This window comes from Nothoprocta perdicaria, unplaced genomic scaffold, assembly GCF_003342845.1.
Source record: "Nothoprocta perdicaria isolate Ctin4 unplaced genomic scaffold, notPer1 scaffold_121, whole genome shotgun sequence".
Classification (NCBI taxonomy): Eukaryota; Metazoa; Chordata; class Aves; order Tinamiformes; family Tinamidae; genus Nothoprocta; species Nothoprocta perdicaria.
This window is the reverse complement of record NW_020454328.1, coordinates 233,419-258,194: the sequence shown is the minus strand read 5'-3', so window position 1 is coordinate 258,194 and position 24,776 is coordinate 233,419. Positions and strand designations below refer to the sequence as shown.

Here is a 24,776-nt window from a genome sequence, read left to right as displayed (position 1 = left end):
CATCTCCATAGCCCTGAGCTGGATTTGACAGTTTATTCCTAAAATAAAACTGCACAAAAGAAGAAAGCCAAGTGCTGAGAACCGTTCGATACTRCTCACTCAGGGGCATGTGCCACATATTTGGCCACACAAGAGCTCTAAAAGCATCTTAGCGAAATGAAAGCTTCCTCTCAGGGCATATTCCTGAATACATGCACTGCAGGACACCGATTTTATCATGGAATCCCCAGTTTATACATGTTACACATTTGAGATGCTCTCATTACGATACTAAGCTCCAACAAATCACACACACGCACAAAGAGAGATATAATGCAGAACACATAGACAACATGTAAATGCAAAGATTCATGAGTGGGATAATGTAAGCTACAACTGCAACCTCAGGCATGTTGTTTATATAAAGAAATAACAACTTTAAATCATATGGGCAACGCCAGTTGGCTTCCATCCGCTAGGTCTTTGCCTTTGTTGCTTGCTCCACGTTAACTGCTACTTCAGCAAGAGTCAAGAGAGGAAAAAAAATGATAAAGAGGATAAAAAGAAGAAAAAAAAAAAAGAGGGAAAAGTGAAATGATAAAGAGCAGAAAAATGAATAAATAACATTTTTTTTTTAAAGTAGAGAAAACCCCAAAACCTAAAACTTAAAAGGAAGCAAAAGAACAAACTACATCCATAATGGATCACCAAAAACCCTTGTCTGACAGTTTGATCTCATTGCAAAAAGAAGGGACCCTTCCCTCAGCCCTATATAAAGATGTACTTTACATGCCCACCCCRAGCAGATGTTGCTCCCAGATCCCTGCTGCTTGTGCACTGTAGATTACGGGCCAGATTTACAATAGTATTTGGGGATTTAAGCATATTACTGCATGTCACAAAGGATTCGCAGAAATGCCAAACAAGGTTGCACCTCTTATTTAGGTTATATTACAATAGCTGTTGGAGAGTCTCATGAGGTTGTTGCTTATAACTTCTTTTACTTTTGTGTTTTTCCGGAATGCACGTAACAGCACTGGCACCAAAAGCCAAATAATGAGGGCAGTAAAATAAAAATATTTATATATATACACACACATAGCCATAACTGACACAAGGAAGACATTGCTGGCGCTCCGAAACCCAATATCCCCCAGCAATATTCCCTGGTGCTCTAATTAGCATTTTTCAGCCTTACAGATTGCTTTATTTTCCCTATTTCCTGGAAGTGATTGAACGGCCAGCAAAACCCATTAGAACAACCCTCGTGGCCCGACTACAACAAACAAGGAAATTCCAAATTAAAACACACCACCGAGGGCTGGAAACGTGACAATATTAAAAGCAGCAGGGGTGAACCAAGGGCGAAGTCAAGGCTTTAAGCACAACCTTGCTTTGCTGACATCTGTTTCACCCTTTTCATCTTTTTGCCCTGGCTAGCAAGATAGAAAGAAAGATGAAATGTTTAGACAGACACTATCGGGCTGGACCAGTGACCGACCTGCATGTCATCATGCAATACAAATCCCAACCTCTTTCTATGAGGGAAAATAACACGATAGGCACCTAACTTGAAGGAGACGAGCAGCACCAGGCCTGTTCCAAGCTTGGTGCTCAAGTGAATTCGTGGACCTGTCTGAGGGCTGAAGATGAGGAAAACCAGCAGATCTACCCCAAAAATGGGGGTTTAGGATGAACAGCACCTAACTTTGCGGTAAACCCTCCACAAGCAAGSAGCAATAATGACAGAGAACAGTAATAATAAATAAACAAAGAGGAATTGCCCAAGGTGGTGGCCGAAGGCGGCAGCGCCTCAGAGCGCCCACTCACGGAGGCGGCAACGGCGCCCCGCCCCTGCCGCCTCAGAGCGCCCGCTCACGGAGGCGGCAACGGCGCCCCGCCCCTGCGAACGGGCGCGGTTGCCGCGGCAACCAACGGTCGCCCGCGCGTGAGGGAAACGCGAGCTGCGCCGCGCTCCCGCCGCCGCCCCGGCCGGAGGCGCCGCCGCCATCTCCCACCTTCCCCTTCCCGGCGGCCGCACCACGGGCAAGGGGCGGCGAGGAGGACGAGGGCGGCGAGGGTGGCGGTACCCGCTCGCTCACAGTGCCTTTTCCCGGGGAAATAACCTCGGCCAGGTAACTCCTCCCTTCCCTCCCCCCCCTATCCCGCCCAAGCTGTGGTAACAGATGGCTGCGATTAACGAGCGTGATTAACGCGAGCAGGACGGGCAGGTGATGGTTTGTGTGGCCTCGCTGTGCTCCTGTGACAGCTTAAGTGGACATGAGTGTCACCACACCCTCAAGCACATCTTCTCCCGCCCCATGTTTTGTGCAGAATCATCTATTTAAGCCAGGGGGTTTAGCAGACCCTAATGTCAGGCCTCAGGAGCTAAGTTTGCCTCACAGAGAGGAAAGTGGGGAGCCAGAGACATTGGTAACATCAGGGAGGTGAGCATGCCACAGAGGGAGAAAACCTCCCTGCTGCCCTTCAACCACAGGGGAAAAAGGGGGTTAGAAGCCTGACCTTAATCGTACGAAGCAGACAGATTAGCCAGACAGCAGCGAAGAGGAGCTGGGCTGTGTCCTCATATTCAGCATCATCCCAGCCTGCGCCATGCCATCATTTTTAGCCAATTTCTGATAGCAAAGGCAAATAATCCTAAGAAGGCATTTTAACCCCATGTGTCCCAAAGGGTCAAGTGTAGGTTAAGATCTTGCTCAGTTGGGTGGCAGAGCAGATGATACTCTGCAACACGAGCTTTGAACTGTGTTAATACAAAGCTGCGTTACCAGCCTATCGATTGCAGCTGCTGGCAGTATCAGTGTCCCCCTGACATCCRTGAGGGAAAGAGGTGAAAGGAAAACTCACAGATCCACATCACCTAAGAGCAGGAAGGTCTATGAAAACCATCCAGCCCAGTCAATCTCCTCACATTCATAGACAGGATGATTTATCTCAGGGGCTGGCTACAGCATATCTTTTAAGTGGATAACTTATTTTAAATATTTTCAGGTGATGGTGAGTTCATCTCTTGTTAAGTGGTTGCCCTGCTCTGTTGTCCTCAACACCAGGTAACTGGGTGATTTTGGTTGTTCTAAAACTTTACTGTCCAATTTGTTCCTCTTATGTCACTGTTGTTGCAAAGCCATTTGCTATTAGCTGCCTTTTCAAGGTGTGTGCAGCAATCAAGTCACCTCTTAACCTGCTTTTCAATTAAGCTTAATAAGTTAAGCTCCTTAACCATTGCATCATTAACACTTGTTTTCCAAGACTTGGATCATTTTTGTGGCCCTGCTATGAACTCCGCTTAGCATTTCCATATGCTTGTTTAAGGGAAGGGATCAAAACTACACACAATATCCTGCTTGCTTATCTCGCCTACTCATTGCAGAAGCAAAAGAGAAGGAGGAAACTTCTTGACAGTAGAGTTTCAGATGCCCAAGCTTTTATGAGAGGGTAAAGAAAAAAAAATCAGTAGTGCATTTCATTTCTTTTCAACCTGCAGTAGGCAGAGAAGAACCTCCTTCAAGTAATCCATAATCATTTGAGGGAGAGAAAATGATCTGTGTTCTCTTCTGTTGAAGAGAATAGAACTAACTGCAGAACTAACATTATATATTTTCAGCACAGCTACTAAATGGGATACATTTGCAATTAGCCAGTAGGATTTTTACATTTTGGAAATACATCTTCCTTTCTCTTTATAGTTATTAAAATCATTGATTGTATGTAAACATTAATCTGGTGGAAAACACTGAATTTTCTTCTCAACTATTGAGGATGTAAGATATGATCAGCATTAGGGGAATTCTGTCCTTGCTGTCTTACCAGCATGATATAAAAAGTAAAGAGCCAGGTCATTTTTCACGAAAATGCGAATTAAGTGAGGCTGTTTCCTGAGATTGCCAACAAAGACCAATTTATGCTGTGTATAGAGGGGTATATTGTTTGTCTGCTGGTAATTAAATTACATATTTCCAGTTTCACATTGGTCTTTTATATGGGTGACATTACAGTCTATTGCTTGTGAACAGCGAGAGTACAAATGTGTATACAAGGCTTTTTAGAAAACAGAAATCCTGAGTGCAACACTTGAATAGGTTGTGGTATATGAGGTCCCCACAGACTGTTTGTGAGCACTTTGTACTATAAAACAGCAAGAATTAACAAGAGTAATTACATAACCGTAAGTCCTGCTCTGTGAAAGACATGTAATGATCCAGTTTTGACCCTTTTTAAATCTTATTTGGCCATCTCTTTGACAATAAGTAGCTTTATATTCATTAACAATCCCTGATAATCTTTGAGTCTGCACAATATTTTCAAACATCAAATTGTTGGCTTACCTCTTTAGTTGGTGCTATCTGACCAAGGCTCTTTTTCCTTTACCCCTCTTTAACAGCTGCAACAAGAGAAGCAGTTCAAGGTGGTTGTTAACAAACACTTCATTATTGCTTTCTTAATTTCTTTAGTCATTTATAGTAGATGTTTTCTAAATGCCTTATCAGAACAGCTGTTTTGTATCTGAGAAAATTTGATTTGGACATGTACAGATTTCTATGATTCCTTCAAAAATGTTGTCGTGGTACTTACAGACATAACTACATTGTGATCAACAGTCTATGAGTTTTTCCTCATGGTACTTCTGATTTATCTTCTTAATTCTCCCTGAATGTAATTCACATCATCTTTGGTGCATGAAACACATCTATTTTTACAGACCAGTCAGCATGTTTTCTTCATAAATTTGCATACTGCTCCTTTGATCACGCTGGTATGGCTTTCTCCTCATTATATCTCTTGTTTCAAATTTAGTTAAATACAAGTAATTAAGTTTCTGGATATGTTCATGAAGTAACATGGTACAGTGCGTAACAAATCTGGGGATAAGACTCTTTCCTCGTGACTCTCAGCAATTTGCTTGTAACCTTCAGCAAGTGACTACATCTTTTTGTGGTCTCTCTGTTCTTTTTCTTACTTAAATTATTTTTCATTCTGTATATCAGCTGGCACAGTAGAGCTCCAACTTCAGGTTGGTTCCTGAGGTGCCAGTATAGAGTAGCTGCCCACCCCTTTAGCACTGGGCATGACTTTGAAGGGGTTGATAAGGCTCTGTATCACTATAAAAAGTGAACAGGTGTACAGACAGCCTCTAAGCATATGGAAGTAGATTATCTCTTTAAAATGCAGCTCCAAATAAAGGACAAAATAGACTGGCATTATGGTGACTAGATTTTTTTAATTAGAAAAAGAATGCTTTTGTATTAGCACTGTTAAAAATCCCCAAATGAAATCAGACATATTAGCTGATCTAGTGGTTTTGTGCAGATGAAATCATGATATGAAGTCACAAAGTGGCTAAGCAATTTTTCTGTGTACTCCAAAAAACCATGGAGAATATGTCTTATAGGTATCTGCCCTCTGCTTCCCCACCCTTCCCTATGGGCAAGAACATGGTTTTATTTTGCATATATTGAGTCATCCAGTTATTGTACTTCCCTTGTAATGCCATTCTCAGACATGTTAAGACAAGATTTAGCCTTCAGTAATAGCTGGCATAAAAACACATATTCCTTATACAACAAAGATTAAACCAAACAACAAATCCTTGTGTTGGAACAACACTATATCTTGTTAAAGCAATCTTTATATCCATTAAAACAGTCTGTGATGTTGAATACCAGGACATTTTTATCATTCTAAGAAGAAAAAGACTGCAAATGAGTGAAGATGAAAAAGTGCGGTTAACCCATATAGCTGTAACTCTGTAACTCACGCAAACTTCCCTTAAAGGCAGCTCCATCCATCCTCAGGCAGTCTCTGCAGCTCTTCTCCTAAAAAGCTTATGTTTTTCTTGTGAGGCTGAAGACCTCAATGTTTCTTTGCTTATATAAACAAGGCAGGTAAAGTAAAAAAGGTATCAACAACTATTTATAATTAGAAGCAATAKTATAACAGGATTATAAACATGTCTTATGTTTTGTCTTGTTTCTAAATGAAGCCCAACTTCCACAGAGAAAATAAGTAAAAGCATTTTCTTTACTGAAATGTAATGCATTACTGTAAGAGCACAAGCAGAACCAGCAAATGATTACTGATACCTTTAGTTACAAGTAAGATCTTGGAGTAGCATCTCAATAGCCCTGCTTCCCTGTTGATGAATAGASCCAGTTCATTTAAGTTAATACATAATTCTGGAACTACAGGGTTTGTAACTAGCAAGACAAAGTTCAATTTGCCACCAATAGCAAGGCAGAATTAAAATTGATTCTCCTTACAGATAATAAGAAAAAAATAACATACTTGCTTTTTGTACAGGCTTTGATTGACTAGTGCGATGGATGAAGCACAGGAAAGGCTGAAGTTCATCAGCAGTGCTCAGTATGTAAGGGAAATGCCAAACAAAATGGATTCACAGCATGAGGTATGCCAGAAAGCAATACATAAAACCAAGGCATGGTCACGGTCCACGTTGAAGGTTGTTTTCGTTTGGCTACGCTAACAGTCTGAGAGTAGTTCTTCTAAAACGTCTATTTCTAAATCATGAAATGTTTCATTGTTTTACAAAGTCATACATTAGAAAAGTCATACATCTATATTTTCATTAGCATCTTTGTTCTACCCAGAACTGGCCTTATTTTACACTGGCATTAATTACATGCTGATACTATAATAGATGCATTAAAGCAGCATTTCTTTGTCATATTTGCTCACTGCATTATCACAAGTGTATTATCTGCTCCTATTCTTAAATTTCGCTATAATTTAGGAGCTTTTCTAAGGACTAGGCCCCAGTAGCCCACTTGCTGTTTAAATACAGTAAAAGCCTGTGACTACTCCTAATTGCTTACTAAGCAATGACAGCTATTCAAGAGAGCATCTGGAGCCTCTTCTGCTTCATGCATCATCAAAATAATTCTCAGCTAAATTCTGAATGCTAGTCTTTATTACTAGCAATTATGTAAGAGGCAGAGAGATCACATTATGAATTGCAGAGCCAAGATGAAATTTGTAAAGATGGCAGTTAAATCATCTGTTGATTGGCAGATCGGGGCAGTTTCCTATGGAATCACTGAAAGTAAATTTAGAATGCTGCAAAGCCACTTATATGGATAGTTCATCGACTTGTCACATTTTAATAGATTTTTAGACTACCTAAAATGGAAAGCTAAAGCAATAAAGGAAACATCCAGAAAGATTGCTGGAATATAATACTGCTGTGCTGAAACAAAAAGCATGTTTGCAGCTGCTATCTAACTGTCAATAATTTAAATGCCTAAAGGGGAGGGAAAAGCAAGCAGTGTCTGGACTTTGGTTAAAAACAGCACACTGGGACCGAGTACACAGTTTCTGTCAGAAGGCCTTTTACAAGTAAAGGTTGCAAGAGTTAGCATTTCTTGAAGATGGTAGATCAAATTAGAAGTGTTTCATTAAATTCAACCACTAACTAAATGCTACAAGGGCAAGCTTATAAACACCTCCACTAGAAACAAGTAGTTAGCAACTAAAGCATTTGTATGGAGGGGAAATAAATTCAGTTCTCCTACATCCTGAGCAGCAATATGTGCTATTATTTAAAAAGATGGCACGTTGTCTCCRTGCCTTCCTGCATTGCAGGAGGAAGTGTGGAAGGAGTTCTAGGAGAGGGCTTAAGGGTATAAACTGTAGTGAATTGAACGTGGAAAAATTCTATGCCTTCTACCACTGTGAAACCATTTCCCTTACATGGTTGAGTGTTTTCAAATCAGGTCATTACATTTAGGTCAGAGTCATTCCCTAATGTGCACATTGTTGGCAAATGCAGATGATCTAACTTTGACTTGGCTGGATTCAGGCTTACCAATGCTACAAAGCAAAGCAATCTTCCTTGAACTTACCAAACACTCAAACATGTATGTGGTGAATACCTAGGCTGCGTGTGCATGCCTATCCCATGCACTCTCTTGCAAGTGACAGTGCTTTTGTAAAATAGTTGTGTTAGGTTTTTTATGTGTATTTCTAATAGCAACTTGAATACACTGTTTACTTACACCCCTCACTTCTATTTTGGTATTATTAGATTGCCCTCATCAGTGTGTTAGGTGAACAAAATAATAAAAAATTGCCTTTTCTGCCCTGTGCTTTCTTTCATCATATTTCCAGTGAAAGAATTATATACTTTATGATTTGTTTTGGTTTTACCTCCTTCCACTCTCCCAGACCTCCTATAGTGGTAAAGGTACGTAGCAGAGAAGACCAAGATAAAAAATGTAAATATTAATGTTAATCAGAAAGTCAGCCAAAGGTCTGTAGTGGGCAGTAGCCAGCTGAAAGTTCATTGCATCCTCTTAGACTGGTCTCTGGGTAACTGTGGYTTATACCTTCAACAAGCAGTAATGCAGCTCAGAAGGAGTGGATTTACAGAGTAAGAGAGCTGATGACAAGGATTTGACATCCACACCAAAGGCATTTTTAGAGTTTTTACTTGGTGCTCATCTGTTCATGTGGAACGTATCTTCCACTTAACTTTCATCTAAAAGGAGTTAACACTTTCTGCTCTTCCAGACTACTTCACAATAAATGAAAACTACTGAGTTGCCTCAAAAGTATAAATCTTAAYTTGAACTAGACTGCATCTGGTAGGTGCCTTTAAAAAAAAGAAAGATTTTTATGTACTGAGTTAGATCAGTATCAGTTAGATACTGACTGTATCTAACTGCAAGGTGATAACCTGTCCCTGAGGCAGAGATTCTTTTATTAACAGACAATTACAAAGTGAACTTAGGAGAAACAATTTTCTAGAAAATGGAAGAACGATCCAAAGTGATGTGATAGTTGGCAAGTTTCACAAGAGTCATACCAGATAACCCCTCAAATACACAGGCATTTTATTTCAATATACCAGAGGATTTTTGTGCCAAGATATATACTTGGCTTCTGCATATTTCATGCATTATAGTATATAGTAACTGTCTTTCATTGAAAAGCTGCATGAATGTAAAAAAGTTTACCCTACAGATATTGCTGTTTATCTGACATTGGAACTGTTTGGTGAGGGTTTGGGTTGTTTTACATTATTTAACACATATTTCCTTAAGAAACAGATTTTTTTATTATTATTTACTGAGCTTTCTTCTAGTTATTGAGTTAAATCAGTAGCTTGGAAATGAACAGACTATCTACAGGTTTATCATTTCATTACTAAGCAAAGCTTTACCATTCTCTTTCAGTGTTTGTCACAACATTTATTCTGCTCTTTCAAAAGTGAAAGGAAGCCATTTTGTACACTGCTGAGTGAATTTATACATTCAAACCAAAAGACGGATTAATTCAGTCTTTCAGTTGTCCTCAGATTTACTTCCCTGGATTTCTCTGTGATATGGCTAATACATATGTTTCCACTAAACCAGATAGCCCATACCTCTGCCTTAATTTTCCATCCTCCTCCTACTGTGATTTTGTTGGGCTTTCTGGGCACTGCAGTTTTCCTGTGGGGAAAAAGAAATAGCTTTCTAATTTATTTTAGATGAAGCAGTAACAGAGACTTAAAGAATTGTGAACAACAGCTCCCTCTAGTTTTTGTACAGCTCTGTTTCCAACAGTTTAAGACCCCTACCTAAATAGGATATTGAAACAAAAAAAAAAAAAAATCTCTTCCTAACGCAAAGATTGATCTTGATGTCTCAGTTCTATGTTTTGAAATACCACATTTATAATTATCCCAGATTGAAAGCCAAATGGAATTAAAACAGTGGAACTAAGTTAAAATGGACTGTGAGATTAGACAATTATACACACTATGATCTCAGCTTAAATAAACATTGAGAATATCTGGGTAAAAAGAAAGGAAATTACAATGCCTTTGAGAAAAGAATCTTAATCATCTTAAAATGAATAATGTGGCCCTTCTTATTTCCTAATCTGTGGATATAGAGCAGTTCCCCATCTTGACTGAAGCTTACAACGCAAGCTAGCAAATGAGCATATGTAGCTTTTTTGTTGTTGTTCCTACACTGCTCCTTATTTGCACCATATGCTAAAGTAAATTACACTGCACTTCAGTGACCATTCTAGCATACAGCCCTATCGTTGGAGGCTTTGAAATAGCATGTACGCTTTGCAGACCTGCAGCCCCATAACAGAACAACAAGCAACAGGGAGCATCGGGAGGAGTCGAGTATATTTAACTAGAAGAGTGAAGCTATGGTAGAGGATACTAAAGCCATTTGCTCAATAAAGTATTCCCAGAATGAAAAGAAAACAATTTATTATTAATCAAAATATTAAGAAAATTGGACTCACCAACTGTCACTAAGATAGCAAGATATAAATTCTATAAAATTAAAATATTTGACTACCCTAGATTCTGCTTTTGTAACAATACCATGTTTTACTCCTTTCTGCTGCAGTATTTTTTCACTTTAAACTTCTAATGTGAAGTTTGCAAGATGTGTTATATCAGCATTTTCTGAATGCAAACTAGAAACAGTTTGCTAATTTGGTTGACAAAATATTTTCTGCTTCTGGTTGAAATGTTGATGTGATACCAACAAATAGCACAACACATTGAACATACAATTGTGATGCAGCTCAATGGAATAATCTTCATTAAAATATGCAACTTACTATAGAAAACAGATTCAGGAGGGTACTTGGCAGTATCAGTTCAGGTAGATCTTAGAAGAGGGTACTTCAGAGATTTAATAATATTATATTTCAGTGACTGTCTAACATTTATCACCATTTTGACTATGGCTGAGCGTTTCCCAAGATGTTTCTCTGCACTTATTAAATTTAATCTCAGCTAATCTGCTAGCATTTCAGCTATATCATTAGACATTTGCCCCCGCTCCACAGACGTTTTCCTTCTTTCTTTCTAGAGAAGGTTCAGCAATCTTTTCTTTATACTATGCAAGAGGAGGATTATGTTTATACAGAATTTGCCAGATTGTGAGTAATGTATATGTTGGTACACGCTAAAGCTCTTTGACTCTATCTCCATATATGTAAACAAACCCCCAAATCCTCCTCTTAAAGGTTCTATTGCAACTTTATTAAAGATCTCTGAAAGATGAGAAAGGAATCCTTCACTGCCCTTAGAATCGAGGGTGTCAATATAGTCCTTGCATCTGAGGCATCTTAATACTCCTCTTCCCACACACAGATAAGTGTAATAGTAAAAGTGTCTTTTTCTTTACAATTTTTTTAAACTCATGCTCACTCAGTGAATGTAGACTTAACCATTTACTAGTGCCCTGCATGGACTTTCTTGATCTGTAAGAGRAAAGGAGTTTAGGAATTCACTATAGATTAGGGTTAGTATATATAAGTATAGGTAAGTGTACTTACCTTGGAGAACATTGGCTTACTATCCACATAGAAACTTCTGACACTAGATTTCTCTTAGGTGTTGCTTTACAGCAATGCAGATAAATACCATGCTTATCAAGCAGGGAAGTGTAATCAAGTAGGAACTGATAAGTATTTATAGAACTCCACTAATAAGCCTTTGTTTCAAAAAAGTGAGGTGCTGCTTTCAGCTTTTCCCTTTATGCAGAGATAGTAAGCCAGAGTGTGTGAACTTGCTAGTCCGTAATTGGGATAGAAAGTTCAGTGCRCCTGCAAATGTATTACAAATTTATTTCGTTTTTGATTAACATAGCCTTTTTTTAAAAAAAAGCTCCTTTAAGGAGGGAATTATTTTGTCCCACAGCTTGTTAGATTTTTATGCTAAACCATGTAAACATTGTTGGAACATATTAACTTGAAAATTAGTTTTCCATTCTTGAGCACTCTGTATTTGTATTCTTATTTAAACATCCCTTAACATAAAAAAGTCATTATGTTTTATTTCATTACAAGGAGTTTTAAAGATTGGTATTCATTTCTGAGTGCTAGTGAGAAAGGGATAGTTATAACTGAAAACCGCTAACATCATAATGACAAAGGTCATGCCTGTTCCCTGAAAGACACAAGGCAGAGTTGTTTTGTGGAACAGGAGCATATGAAGCATTTTGTAATTGAACCACCATGACTTGGTTTGAATGGCTTACATTGTAGTTCCTCTGATGGCATTAACATGCAAAAGGTCATGAGTTCAAATTAGACTTGCAAGTTACCAAATCTAATAAAATTAGCAGGAAGCATTCACTCATATTTCTTTTATGCCACAATTTTACTTTTCTAGAGCATAGAGTCACAGTCCTACTGTGATTGAACACAGCTTACAGCTTTATTCTTGCAATGGTGGTAGTACTCTGGCAAGTTATCTGTGAGATAGATTTTTAACAAAAGGCTCCAGTTTGTCTAGGGAAGATTCCCATCCTCTGAAMAAGAACTTCACATAAAATTGATTCTCTTCCCTCCCCCCCCCCCCCCCCAAAAAAAAAGCCCCAAACTACTATGTAATCTGGAAATACCTGACTTCAGTTCATACTATACAGTTAGGAGGGAGATCAGTGTGAAAAGAGGAAGAAGAGAAAAAGGTCTTTCTATTTATGGAAAGTGCATTTCTTTGTTCCTTGTACTTAAAAGATTTACTGCTTAATTTGTACTGCTTTTCCCCCCACAGCTCCCCTTTCCCAYCCCCCTCAGAGGAGATGATGCTCAGGCACCTCTTTTACTTTTCTAGACCTCTGTAAGTGAATGTTCTGGAAGTGAACAGAAATCTGCCATCAAATCTACTGGGAATAAACGAGGCTTTAAGTTTCCTATTTTAGACAAGATATCAGTCAAGCAAAAGCTGAAACCCAACCTAAGCTTTAAAAAAGTAGAGAAAGATGTACTWGACCCAAATAAAGTCACTGCAGGTGAGTACTGGATACACGAATTTGAGTCTTGCCTGACATTAGAAATAGCAGGCTGGCTGCATGCAGTTTCATTATCATTATACTACTGCAGTGAGCACATCTGTTTTATTTTCTTTATATAAATAGCCTCTTTTAATAACACAGTAGTTCCAAAGTAAAATCTATGCCTGTATTTTGGGGTCATTTTTAAACTGAAAAATAGGAGCAAGTATATAGTTCTGGGTATAATTCCCATCCAAATTTTGTCTTACTGAATCGTGTGAAATAATTTGCAGGCATTGGTCAGAACTGAAGAACTGAACAAATGGCAGAATAGGTAGACATGCCCTTTAGTGAGTTGTGGAACATGAGATCAAAGGCCAGAGGTAAAGTACAGGTTCTAACTGCTCCCTACAGGGTTCAGGCAAAGTTTTGCAGTCGTGTTCACTAGGCTTTAATAAGAACAGAATCAAGTCCATACTACATGAAACTTAGTAATTGGTTGAGATAAGAAAGGTAATTTAAAATGAATTACTTGGATTTAAATTACAAAAAAAGTTGGTTTTAATTTTTATCTTAGTTAAACTAAAAAATAAACTAACCCCTCCATAACTTAAATAGCAGCAATTAAGCAAGTTCCAGCCTAACAATGCATATGAGTAAATTCTCAGAATACAATATGAAGTTTGCCAGGATTAGCTCATCAGTTTATTGTTGCAGTGAAGTCAGTTAGTATGTATGCCAGCAAGTTGCTTTTTCAAGTGATAATCATTTTTAAGCACAAAGCTCAAAATATTTATACAACAAAGATTCTTCACTAAATATCATAGCAGATGGATAGTTTTGCTTCTTCAGGGGGATTATGGGAATGCGGCTACATCTCTAAAGACAAAAGAGCAGGCCCATAAGAGAAATAGATTTGCAGGAATGACTGTCTTGGCAGTTTCATATCATTGCAGAAATAGCTTACATAAACAGAAAACTATTTTGATATTGTTCTTGATGGGGATAATTACACTCAGGGCTCTACACAATAATGCCCTTGAAAATGCAAGATAGTTGTGCTAACTTTTTTTAGAGAGGAAATAGGTCCTTCRCTAGTTTTGATTTATTGCATCTTTGCACTCTACTAATTCAACAAACATTATTCATCAGAAATAAGTATTTTAAAATCAAGGATAAATTCACCCACTTTGCATTCTTGTAGGTTTGAGGTAATTCCACTTACATCAGCATTATATCTCTCTAGTTTAATTTATAATAGAAAATAGGCCTCAGGTATTTGAGGAGAAAGAGTCAAAATTAACAAATGCCCTGATCTTGTAACTGAGTAAGGACGAAAATCTTACTTCCATTCAAAGCTTCACTTAAATCAATAAGGAGTYCCCAGAGTAAAGGGCTGCCTTGATTTAGGCAGTCATTTGCAGCGTAGAATCAGTCTTTTTTTTTTCCCCCCCTTCCTTCGTAGCCATGGATAGAAGGAGAGAAAGGAGAGCAAGAAAGAGAAAGCATTCAGTGCTTATAAATAAAGCAAAAGTCAAATATGATTGTGGGCTAACAAGTCATTTTTATGTATGTAGCTTGTTTTATCTGTAGAGAGAAAACCCCTAACTTTCCTTTTTATCAAAAATGTGCTATTCAAAGGAAAGTTTATCCTAAACCCTTCCTATCCCAGTGGCCTGTCTGTACTCTTCATATTGCATTAGACTAGGGATATTGTCCCTCACTTCCCCATGCCATTACTGCTATCTTTTATCTCCATACTTTATTTATCCTTAACACACACASAGGCACCCTTGCCTGATTATTTCAGGTACTTAGCTGCTCCCCTACCCCCTGCTTTTTTCCAACTACACCATTTAAATGAGTTTATCTTTACAGCATTCCTACGGGGTTGATTATTCCCATTTCAGTGAGAAGCTAAGGCACAGCAAGCAATTTGTGTAGGGTAAATTTTAGCAGAGCTGAAAAACTGAACCCAGTATCTTATCTCCCACACAAGGGTCCTGACTACTGATTATATTTTCCATTCAGAATTTGTTTGAGGCTAGGACAGCTCTGTCTGTGCTAGGCCCATGGGCAAAAAGTGAACTGTGAAAAAATAATACAGCACTAGACATTTTTCTTGCTTTGTTGTTATCATCTTGGAGTTAGCACTTTCATTGACTCAGGAACTCTCTGATTGCTATCTAGAAAACAAATACTTTGTTTTGAAGGAGAGAGAAGGAGAAAAAGTTTAAAGATTTTACAGCACAAGGCAGCCCAACCAAGAGATTCCAGAAGGAAGATTGCCTGTCACTTGATGATTATTGGTGTGGTACCTCAGTGGTATTCCGCACAGCATACGTAGATGGGTTTTGCCACCGTCTTCCTTACATGTTAGCTCAGCTAGAGCTGATTCTGCCCTAAAATCCTTACACAAGCACCAGCTAACAAATCAGTCAAGCTGCTACAGCGAAAGATTTATTGTAAGCTGGTTCACCTTTCAGAAACTAAACTACATCAAGCAAAGTCCTTAGTAGAACGTACAGTTGTTGAGAATGCAGGGCCTTAGGGCCTGTCTTAATTTATATATGAGCACTTCCATTCACAGGGGGTTAGTCATGGCCTTTTCAAAGCTTTTTTTATTTGGTAAGGGTCAACTGATGACTCTTCCCTACCCTTTTGATCTGTTTTGAACTATGAGTACCTTCTCTCAGCACCTCCTCAGGCTTCCCCGAGCTGAAGAATGGAAACAATTCTTAGATTTATGGCCAGCCAACTGCATTCCTGCACTAGACAAGAAAACAAGACTCCCTCTCATCTCACGAGGCTTGTCAGATTTCCTATTGATTTGCATGGCATGCTTTATAAGATAATAATTAGAATCTCTAAAACTTTTTTTTTAATCATAACATATGGTTTTGTATGTAAATGTTAACACGCAGTTCTTTTGGAGGCTGCCCTTGAGGCTTATAACAAACACCAGGCCACCCCCAGAGTGCTTGCTAAAAATCAACTCTGCTTCACATTCAAACTGGGACAGATTAAAGTGCTCACTATAAGTTTACATTGCTACATAATAAGCAACTGCGATAAAATCCTTAACACTGAAAATCCCATCTCTTGCATTAGGGAACAAGCCCTTAACCCAAGTGAGCAATACATTTTTTCATTGCTCACGTAGTGGTAGTTTCTTCAGAACCTGCACTTCCAACAAAGCAAGAACTGGGTGGGTCGGAACACATTCCAGGAAGAAGGTAAATATTAATTGGCCTTCCTAGGTGCCAGTGCATCACTTGGTAGTACTTGCTAGCTTTCTTCACATGCTCTTACACATGCCCTACCAGATGAGCAGTATTGACTGTGTCAGCATTCTAGAGAAGTTCAGGGATAAATTTATTTTGTTGACAAGCAGCACATTAGAATTGACTTACCTATAACTGACTGTGCCATGGCATCAGTATGAGAATAATATTTTTAAGTTGCTCCAAACCTGTGCTAAACACTGGTTGCAGAAGTGAAAGAGTGTTTTGACAAGTGCTTTTATTTTGAAAACAGATCTTGGAGTGCCACAGGATCGTGCAGGCCCATCAAGTGAGACTGCACTGGAGAACTGGGAAAAATCTCAAGGAAGAAAGAGTTTAACACAGTACTCTAAGCTCAGTTTAGATCGCAGGGGGCTTGAGAGAAAAAACAAAATAGAAAGTGTACCTGCATGGGCCCAAGCTCAGCCATCCACATCTACTGCCCAGGAAGCCCAGGAAGCCAGTGGTTCTTCTGCAGCAAACAGACTGAGTGGTTTGTCACTTCTGCGACACAGAAAAGCACCTTTTAGGTCCAGAGGGAAAAATTCTTGTTCTGTCCAGCACTTAACCACAGAAGATTCTCATGAAGAAATGGAAGAAAGTAAAGATGCCAGTTGGTTGGAGAAAGAAAGTCTTTGTTTAAATGTTAATCACTTTCCTAGTACTCTGAGTCACAGCCACAGATCTAGCGAAATACCCTTAGCACAAGGTGAACAGCATAGCTTGGAAGAAAGCATAAACGATAAAACCACTTCATCAAGGCGGGGAAAACCTTCCCATTGGCTTTTAAACAAGAAAAAGTTATCAGGCAAAGCTACTGAACCACAAAGGAGAAAGTCTAGGGGCACTGACAAGCTGCACCCTCCAGATGGGAATTATATGGCTACTGGAGGTCCTTCTGACTTTGACTGCAGACCAGCTACTTCGTCACTTCCGAAGACCTGGTCTGTGCTTCCCATGCCTTTACCACATTCCACACCTAACAGTCAAGGATCCTTAACTCAGTCTGCACAGGGACCCGAGTCATCAACAAACAGGAACTCAACAACAGTTTCTCCACAAACACCAGATTTGGATGGTAGTTCAAAGTTCTCTATGCATACACCCTTGTGTCTTTTACACCATAGGGACTCCCTTTCTCCTCCAGGAAACTTTGATTTTTCAGTGTCCTTTCACAGCGTACCTGAAAACRCCGGTTTACAGGAAGACAGCTTTAACACTTCATCTCCCAGTGGTGCCTCAGTGAACGTGACAAGCTTACAAAATTCACTTAGTTCTTTATCTCTAGATTCTCCCAGCCCATCTGGGTTTCAGACGAGGTTCACCCTGAATTCCCCAGCATCTTCCACCTTGTACAACCAGTTGCCATTTGCTTTGCTGGCAGTGTATGCTTTACAAAATCTAAATAGTAGCATGAGCAACACAACAGTCTCTCAGTCAGCAAGCTCAGAGGAAGCAAGGAAGCCACAGGCAGATCAAGAGAAACTTAAACAACTACAGGAAAGGTGAGAAATATTAAATATATGTGCAAACACTTATATAAACACCTGGCAACTAGAACAAATGCATCTTTCAAATTTTCTTTACAGTGAGAAGCAAGAAGTTGATTGTTCTTCCAGTTAAATTTCAGTTTTTATCATTCGTGACAACCAGGATTTCTAGTAATATTGGCATGCTAACATTAAAGTAATTACAGGTGTCATTCTCTTAGCAATACTGAGAACTACTGAATGAGAAGATGGAATTTGCCTCCCCATACTACTTCTAGAAATCACACACACTTGCTTTATTCTTGCAAATATTGCTAAAGCTGCTTGTGCAGTGACATGAGGGGTACATGCGGCTTTATTGTTAATGAGGTGGAGGCCAAAAATGGATTCCACAAGGTGACAGATTCCACAAGGTGCGTCCATGAAGTGCGTCATCAGCCCTAGTATATGTGGTGATGAGAAATGGTCATAAAGCTTGCCACTTCATTCCTCTACAGGGCTTGCTTTGCAGTATGGCCTGTTTAACAAGCACTAGCCCTTTTAAGCTCAACTTMATGTATTTCATCCACAATCAAAAGTTCAAGTCTTCAGAAGCACTGCTTTGTTTGTCAAAGTTATTTTTAAGTGTTTACTTGTCCTGTTTTCACTCTGTGGTCTAAATAGAGTAATTTCTTTGACTGCAGAGACTTTCAAATAAAGGCAGAATGAGGGAGCAATAGGTTTCCCTGCTGCTCGCTGTAATCAGCAAGCTGCTCACTGTCTCGAGAAACTGCTTAAACAATTAGATTCAGAGATGTTATCAAGGAGAAACATTTCTGTCCTCGGCTTCCTCAGAAATAAACCAACTGTCTCCATTCAGAAGTTCGTCACTTATCTCAGACAACTTAGCAATCAGCCAGACAGAGCTTCCATACTGAAGGAAGCTGTATTTTTTTTTTTTTTGAGTTACAGAAAGGCTGGGCTACAGGTGCCCTACTATGCTTAGAGTTAACATTTGGAATGAAACCTAGCTACAGGTTTTTCCAGCTTTACCCTAAAAGGTTGTAAATACTCACATGGTCAGGTCTGCAGCCTACCAGCCAAAAGCCTTTTCCTTCCTTCCCAATATAAACCATTTGGGCAAATCAAACCACAGCTAGCAGGGGATGGAAAAGAACAGGGGGGAAATTCAATCTATTGGAGGGGATAATGTAGAGAATCTGGTTTTCTGAAGTGCCTTGAGTAGCATGGAGGGCTATTAGTAGAGGGTCATAATTAAGGACCAAGAAGCAGCTGTATGTGGCTGGGGCTTAAATGCATTAAGAAGGGAGAACAATAATTATTCATCCTTCTTTGTATTCAGAATTTTTATTATTTTACCAAATTAGTTAATCTAGAGTTAAATTCAAGGCTCATGTTTTTGTTTAGAAGCTTGCTTACCAAGAAAAAAATTAGACTTCATACAAAAAGCATTAAATTACAATCAGTAAGTAGTTTGCTTGCTTTCATCTCTTATCCATAATTAGAAAGTCTTTAATATGCTTATATAATACTACTTTCCCCCCACACTTGATTAAAATATCACTCTTAATCAGAAATAACTCTCCCAGCACCACACAAAATTTAGAAAAGTTTCTAGAAAGAAAACCACATAGGACAAAGATGCATGCAATAGCATCACAGCTTCAGGAGGAAACGCTCTGCAGCAGCATGTTCCTCATATGCTTCAGAGGCGGTTCAGACACCCTAATTCCTGTATAATATATGGCTATATAATTCTCAACATAGGTGCTGATTACACAAAAGCATAGAGGAGATTTAAAGACTACAAGGTTTTTCCCTTGAACAATTGTTAAAGAAACAATAATCCTGGACAGTTGCATATTATATTTGTGGGTCACCATCCTGCTGTAAGAGTCCCGAACAAAATCTCCCTAAATCTTGGATCATTAGTGCAAAGATACTGTCTCTCATTCGACTGTCAGCCTGTGCTGAGAGAAGTTTTTGCTTTCTTCTATTATATCTTAATAGTCTCCTAGCTGAAGATTCAGGAGAAGAAGGGGATCGGTGTCGTATATGTCAGATTGCTGGAGGTTCTCCTACCAATGCACTGCTAGAGCCATGTGGCTGTGTGGGAAGCTTGCAGTTTGTTCACGAGAAATGTCTCAAGAAATGGCTCGAAACCAAAATAAAGTCAGGTAAGTGAGAGAAAGAAACCCAGAAGATGTGAAGCGTTCTGTTGAGATGCCTGTGCCAGATTTACCTCCCAACTAATTCCAACATGCTAATAGAGTTAAACCAGGTGAAGTCTTAAATAGTCTTTGAATAAATTCAAACTCATCACCTGATCAGTACTGTAGCATTTTCATGTAGCACAAGCATACAGTGCAATAACCATAGAAATTAATGTCCTTGATTAGGCTTCTGGCTTGTAGTCAGCAGATCACCATAACAAGAAATCTTAATTTTCTAGTGCATAGTTTGGATTAAAGCTGTCTCCTATATGCAGTGCTGAAAGAATTAATGAGCCAGTCTTCACCAACTCGTAGCAGTATCAGGTGAATGGCAAGCTTTATTTAGGGGCCATAAACCACAGATGCAAAACTATTAGGCAAGAGAAAATTTCAATGAGAAATCCATGAAATGGAATACATGAACTGTGCTGAGAGTTCAGATGGGGCAAAGAAGAAATACAGGCAGAATGAATTTCAGCATTCAGGAGAGCTACTTCCACCTACAGAAGAGGCCCGTTCGTTACTGCTGTCTAAACTTTGCTTTCCCTCTCACCTGCCGGCGCATTTTATTTATTTATTTTTGCCTGTAAGGACTGCTCTCGCAACACCATTTCTATTTCCRTTCTGAGGGAAAGAGTAGCAGTGCTGTTCAGTTGTTCTAAGTTAAAATTCCGAGCCAAGGAGCTRCATGTTTTCACGATATGGAACACATCATCAAGAGACTGAAGGCAATCACAATGCAATTTGATACTTCAGATTTAAATACATTTTGGCAGTGTTAGGCATTTTAATGTACTATGACTTCAGAAATCCTCACTTGCATTCTAAAATTTTAAGCTTACTACCCTTAAGTATTCAAAAACACAAAGAAAAAGACCACCATCAAATAATAACCAGAGAATTATCCTCCAAAAAGGCACTACGTAGGTACATGATATACACACACACACTAACCTACTGTTCATTGTGTAAAATTCTTGTCCTGCACGTGGGAAGATAATGGCTTATGCCAGTTTTGTTTCTTCAATCTTAAAAGGCAGATGATGTATCAGTTAAATCCTGTGTACTTGGTCCTCAGCCAGGCCTTGTTCATTTAAATTCCTGGCTTGCCCCCAACTTGGGGAAGTGAGTCACATTTCCCAATCCTTCCCCAAATCCTGTCCTTGCAGAATAATTTAAACTTCCCCTTGTGCTACTTGAAAACAGGGAAGCAATCCTGTTTGGAGAGAGTTTCTTAGGTTAATCTAGGAGCCAGATTGCTTAACCACCTTCCCCCCCCCCCATGTTAAACAATGACAGAACATTGAAGGTAGCCCTCCCCCCTAAACTACATGGTGCATGTAGTTTAAAGTCAAACATTTAATTCTTTGTCTTAATGCAGGTGCTGATCTGGGAGCAGTAAAGACATGCGAGCTGTGTAAGCAGACCCTAAAACTTGATCTGGATGATTTTAATGTGAATGAGTATTACAGAAACCACCACTACTTAGAAGTAAGAAACTGCCTCTCTTCAGATAAGAGCCTATAATCCTATTTTGGTATTGCTGCCTTGCAGACTTTCAGTATGTAGTGAAATATCAGCATCCCCTGAAACCTGCTAAACTGTGAGGAAGAGATATGCTTACTTATGCAGATTTCAAAAAATGCATAAAGGCCTTATTTATCTGAGACTCAAATTGTATAATCCCAAGGCATTTCATGGAACTGCCCAGTATCTGGAGGCTTTGCATAAAGAAAACCTGTAATCAACTGTGGCAATGGAAAAATTCCTGTTTGTTATGTAGATACAACAGCTGATTGAGGGAGAGCAGCCAAGGATTTCATTGTTTGTCCTTCACAATGTTATGTAAGAGGAAAAATTCAGCTAACCAAGTGACACAAGAATTGAGCATTTCTCTATTAGGCTTTTTGTTCGTTCTAATAAGCATTTTAAATGAAGTAGTACAGGCATAAGGGTCAAAAAAAATTGAAACCAAGTTTAACAGCCTATCCTATTTTCTGGAAAAAAATCATCATAGCAAAGTCAGAGCTACTGATTTTTATTATAGGCCGATAGTAGAGCTGAAGAAAGAGATGAACATACCTAGCAATCAAAGAAAGTTTTCATAGAAAAAAAAAGATTTTGAAACACTATTCTTGATTCTTCTAAATCCTAAAAGCACATATCCTATTGCTTCATTGTTATTTATGTATTACCAAAATCCTTGAGAATTCAAGTCACAGACAGGACCCAACACAGTAAGCATGATCTCATGACACTGCCTTTTAGCAGATTGCAATAGAATTTCCCTGGAAGTCTTGCAGATTTCTTGGTTGCCCCCTGAATTCCAGGTAGGATGCAGTGCCCAGTTCTGCCCAGCTTTTATAGCGCTAGCAGTCACATAGCAAGGCTCACGCAGGAGGCAGACACAGGCAGTTTGGTTTGAGAGCTTTGAAGTACTTTGCAGAGCATGAGCTGATGTCTCTATCAGCTTCTAGTTTGATAATTCAGCACATCATGCTTACACATTCCACACAAGGAGAAACTGCAAGGCTCATGTTTAACCCCAGGCATTTAAAAAAAAGAAAAAGATGAATTGCAAGGATGAGTAATTGCTAGAACATTTAAAGTAATTAAGCTTATAGGTTGTGTTGCTTCCTTGAGGTGTTTTATATCGTGTTATACTGCAGTACTTTTAAGGTATTATTTGTGATGCATTTTTAGTGATGCCAGAAGCATCTAAAACATATGGTTAGGTGCCCTTTTAGCATTTTTGCTCATCTAAATAAATAATTCAATGTGCTAGAGTCTTCCCTATGAACTAGTAGAAGAKGCACAATCTGGTAGAAGTGCCTTTCTCATATTATTTGCAGTATTTCCCCATCTGCATCCCTTCAGGCCTTACTTAGACATAAAGAAAGTAAATGATTTCCCAGAATGCTTTGACAGAGTTGTTCACCAGCAAACTTTTTTCTAGATGATTGATCTGCTACTGTGCTGTAAACTGTATATGAACATAAAGCCTTTTACTTAGACTGGGATTATCAGACACTCATTGAAAACCTAAAGGAGAAAAACATCATGGCTTGAGAAAGGAAATTTCTGGAAGGAATATAGAATCCTAGGGGGAAAAAAGTGGAAAAAGATGCAACTAATCTACAAGGAGGAGAAAGAGCTGAAACCAAGTATTTTATGAAAGCACTGAGGAGAAGAACGAATCCAAACTAACAGGCAATGCTGCTGCCATTCCGACCGCTCCAGCCTCTTCTTGCCTACTATTTTTTAGAACATAAGGCTTTTCAGGAATCCTCTTAGTAACTTTGCAATAGTATTCAAGCAAGCTAGGATTTACATTCAGCAGCCAGCATATGCACTCTGAAAGCAGACGCACACACTTGAGCCAACCTTTTCCTCTTTTTTTTTTTTAAAATCATTTTCCCTCTCCCTCACATATGTATGTGCAACATTTTTTGTCTCTAATTTGTCAGTGGAATACAGCCATCTCCAGCTTGGAATCGTCACTGCTCTTCCAAGCCAACAATATTGTACAGTGTATTTACAAGGGAAATAAATTAATTTCTATAGTTCTTTTCACTATTGGCAGCTGGCACATTAATTACAGAGACAAATGAAAACAAAACACTTGTTTGTCAAGAGGGAGGCAAAATAAGTGTTTTGTCTTGCAAGTTGATTAAATTCACTATTAAAAAAAAATCAATTACAGCTATAGAGTGGAAATTTGGGGAGGATGAATCAATTACCCTCAATGGAAAGTGGCCAGGATGCTGTGTTTTAATTTATAGCAGTTAGAAGTACCACGAAACCTTCAGTACTTACAGATGGTCAAGCTCTCTGGCCACGTMTCTTTGAGAGGTAAGATTTCCAGAAGTGTTTTATCCCCATTTCACAATTCCAGAAGAAGCGTAGCACTATATAGCTCTGCACCTGYGTCTGCACAGTGCCAGGATTTTCCTTCCATCTAAGGAAGCAGAAAATTGACTCCTAATTTTTCATATTAGTGACGATTATCTACAATATAGCTAATCCGGATGAAAAAAGAAAGCAGCCACCACCACCCCCAAAGCCACACACATAAGACAGCTCTGGATAACACATGTTTGATTACACCATCCTTTTTTCCTTTAATTGTTGCTTGGTATTTGCTGTTGCTTGTGTCAAATCAGTAATTTCCAGTTGCTATCTTCCTGATGAGCTATTATCTTTAGCTCTCCAGAGCTAAGGATAATATAATTATTATATTATCTTTAGCTCTCCAGAATAAGTCACATTTCTCTACTGTAACTTATCCTACTGTATCACAGGTGGGATATTAATACAATATTGAATCCTGTGGTCTGTTTTAGGCAGGAGGTTAGACTAAATGTTTGTGTTTTTAATATCTAGGTCCTAAACTTCCATGTTTTCCTTAAAGATAGTAGCTGTCAGTCAGGTAGTGCAGCCTGCAAAGCACTTACCTCTCATTCAGGCTTAGCACAGGTCACCCATTTCTCAGTCATAAACAAAACAATATTGAACCCAAGGATGTATTGGACCCAAAGCTGTATAGTTTATTCCAGCCACTAGGTTGGATATCCCCATTAAAATATAGCCTGAGACTTTAATTTTAGCAGCTGTGTAGTTCTATTTGTCAAGGTCATTAGAAATCACCTGGAGTGAAAAATACTATTTGCTTTGCTTTTAAACATACAGGCAGAGAATGAACTAACAGATCTATATCTTGTGCTGCTTTTTCATGTTTGGGATCTCATGAGACAAAACTACAACCCAACCTCCAGAAACAGGGTAAGAAAAATAAGGAAGACAACACTGTTACCTTAAAGTTATGGCCCATGCTCCCTTCTGTATGCAGCACAGCTCACTACCAAGCTCTACACTCCCCCCCTCCCTGAGAACCTTCCTTTTTAAAGGTCAGCCAATAGATACGGAGCTGCTTCTTTCAGGTGTTGTCTATAATCACATCTGATACTCCTTGATCTYGTAATACAAGGTCATTAATCTCCTAGTCTTCCAGTTGCTTAAATAAACAACGCCAGCTATCTT

The 24,776-nt window shown here is 38.9% G+C and overlaps 1 protein-coding gene across 1 annotated transcript in view; it reads left to right on the top strand.

Annotated features, from left to right (window-relative positions):
• Nucleotides 1-2,069: 2,069 nt before the first annotated feature.
• MARCH10 (membrane associated ring-CH-type finger 10) overlaps nucleotides 2,070-24,776 on the top strand; it is a 28,586-nt gene continuing 5,879 nt past the window's right edge. The window contains exons 1-8 of the mRNA XM_026054380.1: nucleotides 2,070-2,114; nucleotides 2,992-3,050; nucleotides 6,298-6,403; nucleotides 12,590-12,767; nucleotides 16,287-17,538; nucleotides 19,534-19,700; nucleotides 21,118-21,227; nucleotides 24,426-24,518. Coding sequence (XP_025910165.1) covers nucleotides 6,317-6,403; nucleotides 12,590-12,767; nucleotides 16,287-17,538; nucleotides 19,534-19,700; nucleotides 21,118-21,227; nucleotides 24,426-24,518 — 1,887 coding nt within the window. The 5' untranslated portion in view covers nucleotides 2,070-2,114; nucleotides 2,992-3,050; nucleotides 6,298-6,316. The remainder of the gene's footprint in view (nucleotides 2,115-2,991; nucleotides 3,051-6,297; nucleotides 6,404-12,589; nucleotides 12,768-16,286; nucleotides 17,539-19,533; nucleotides 19,701-21,117; nucleotides 21,228-24,425; nucleotides 24,519-24,776) is intronic.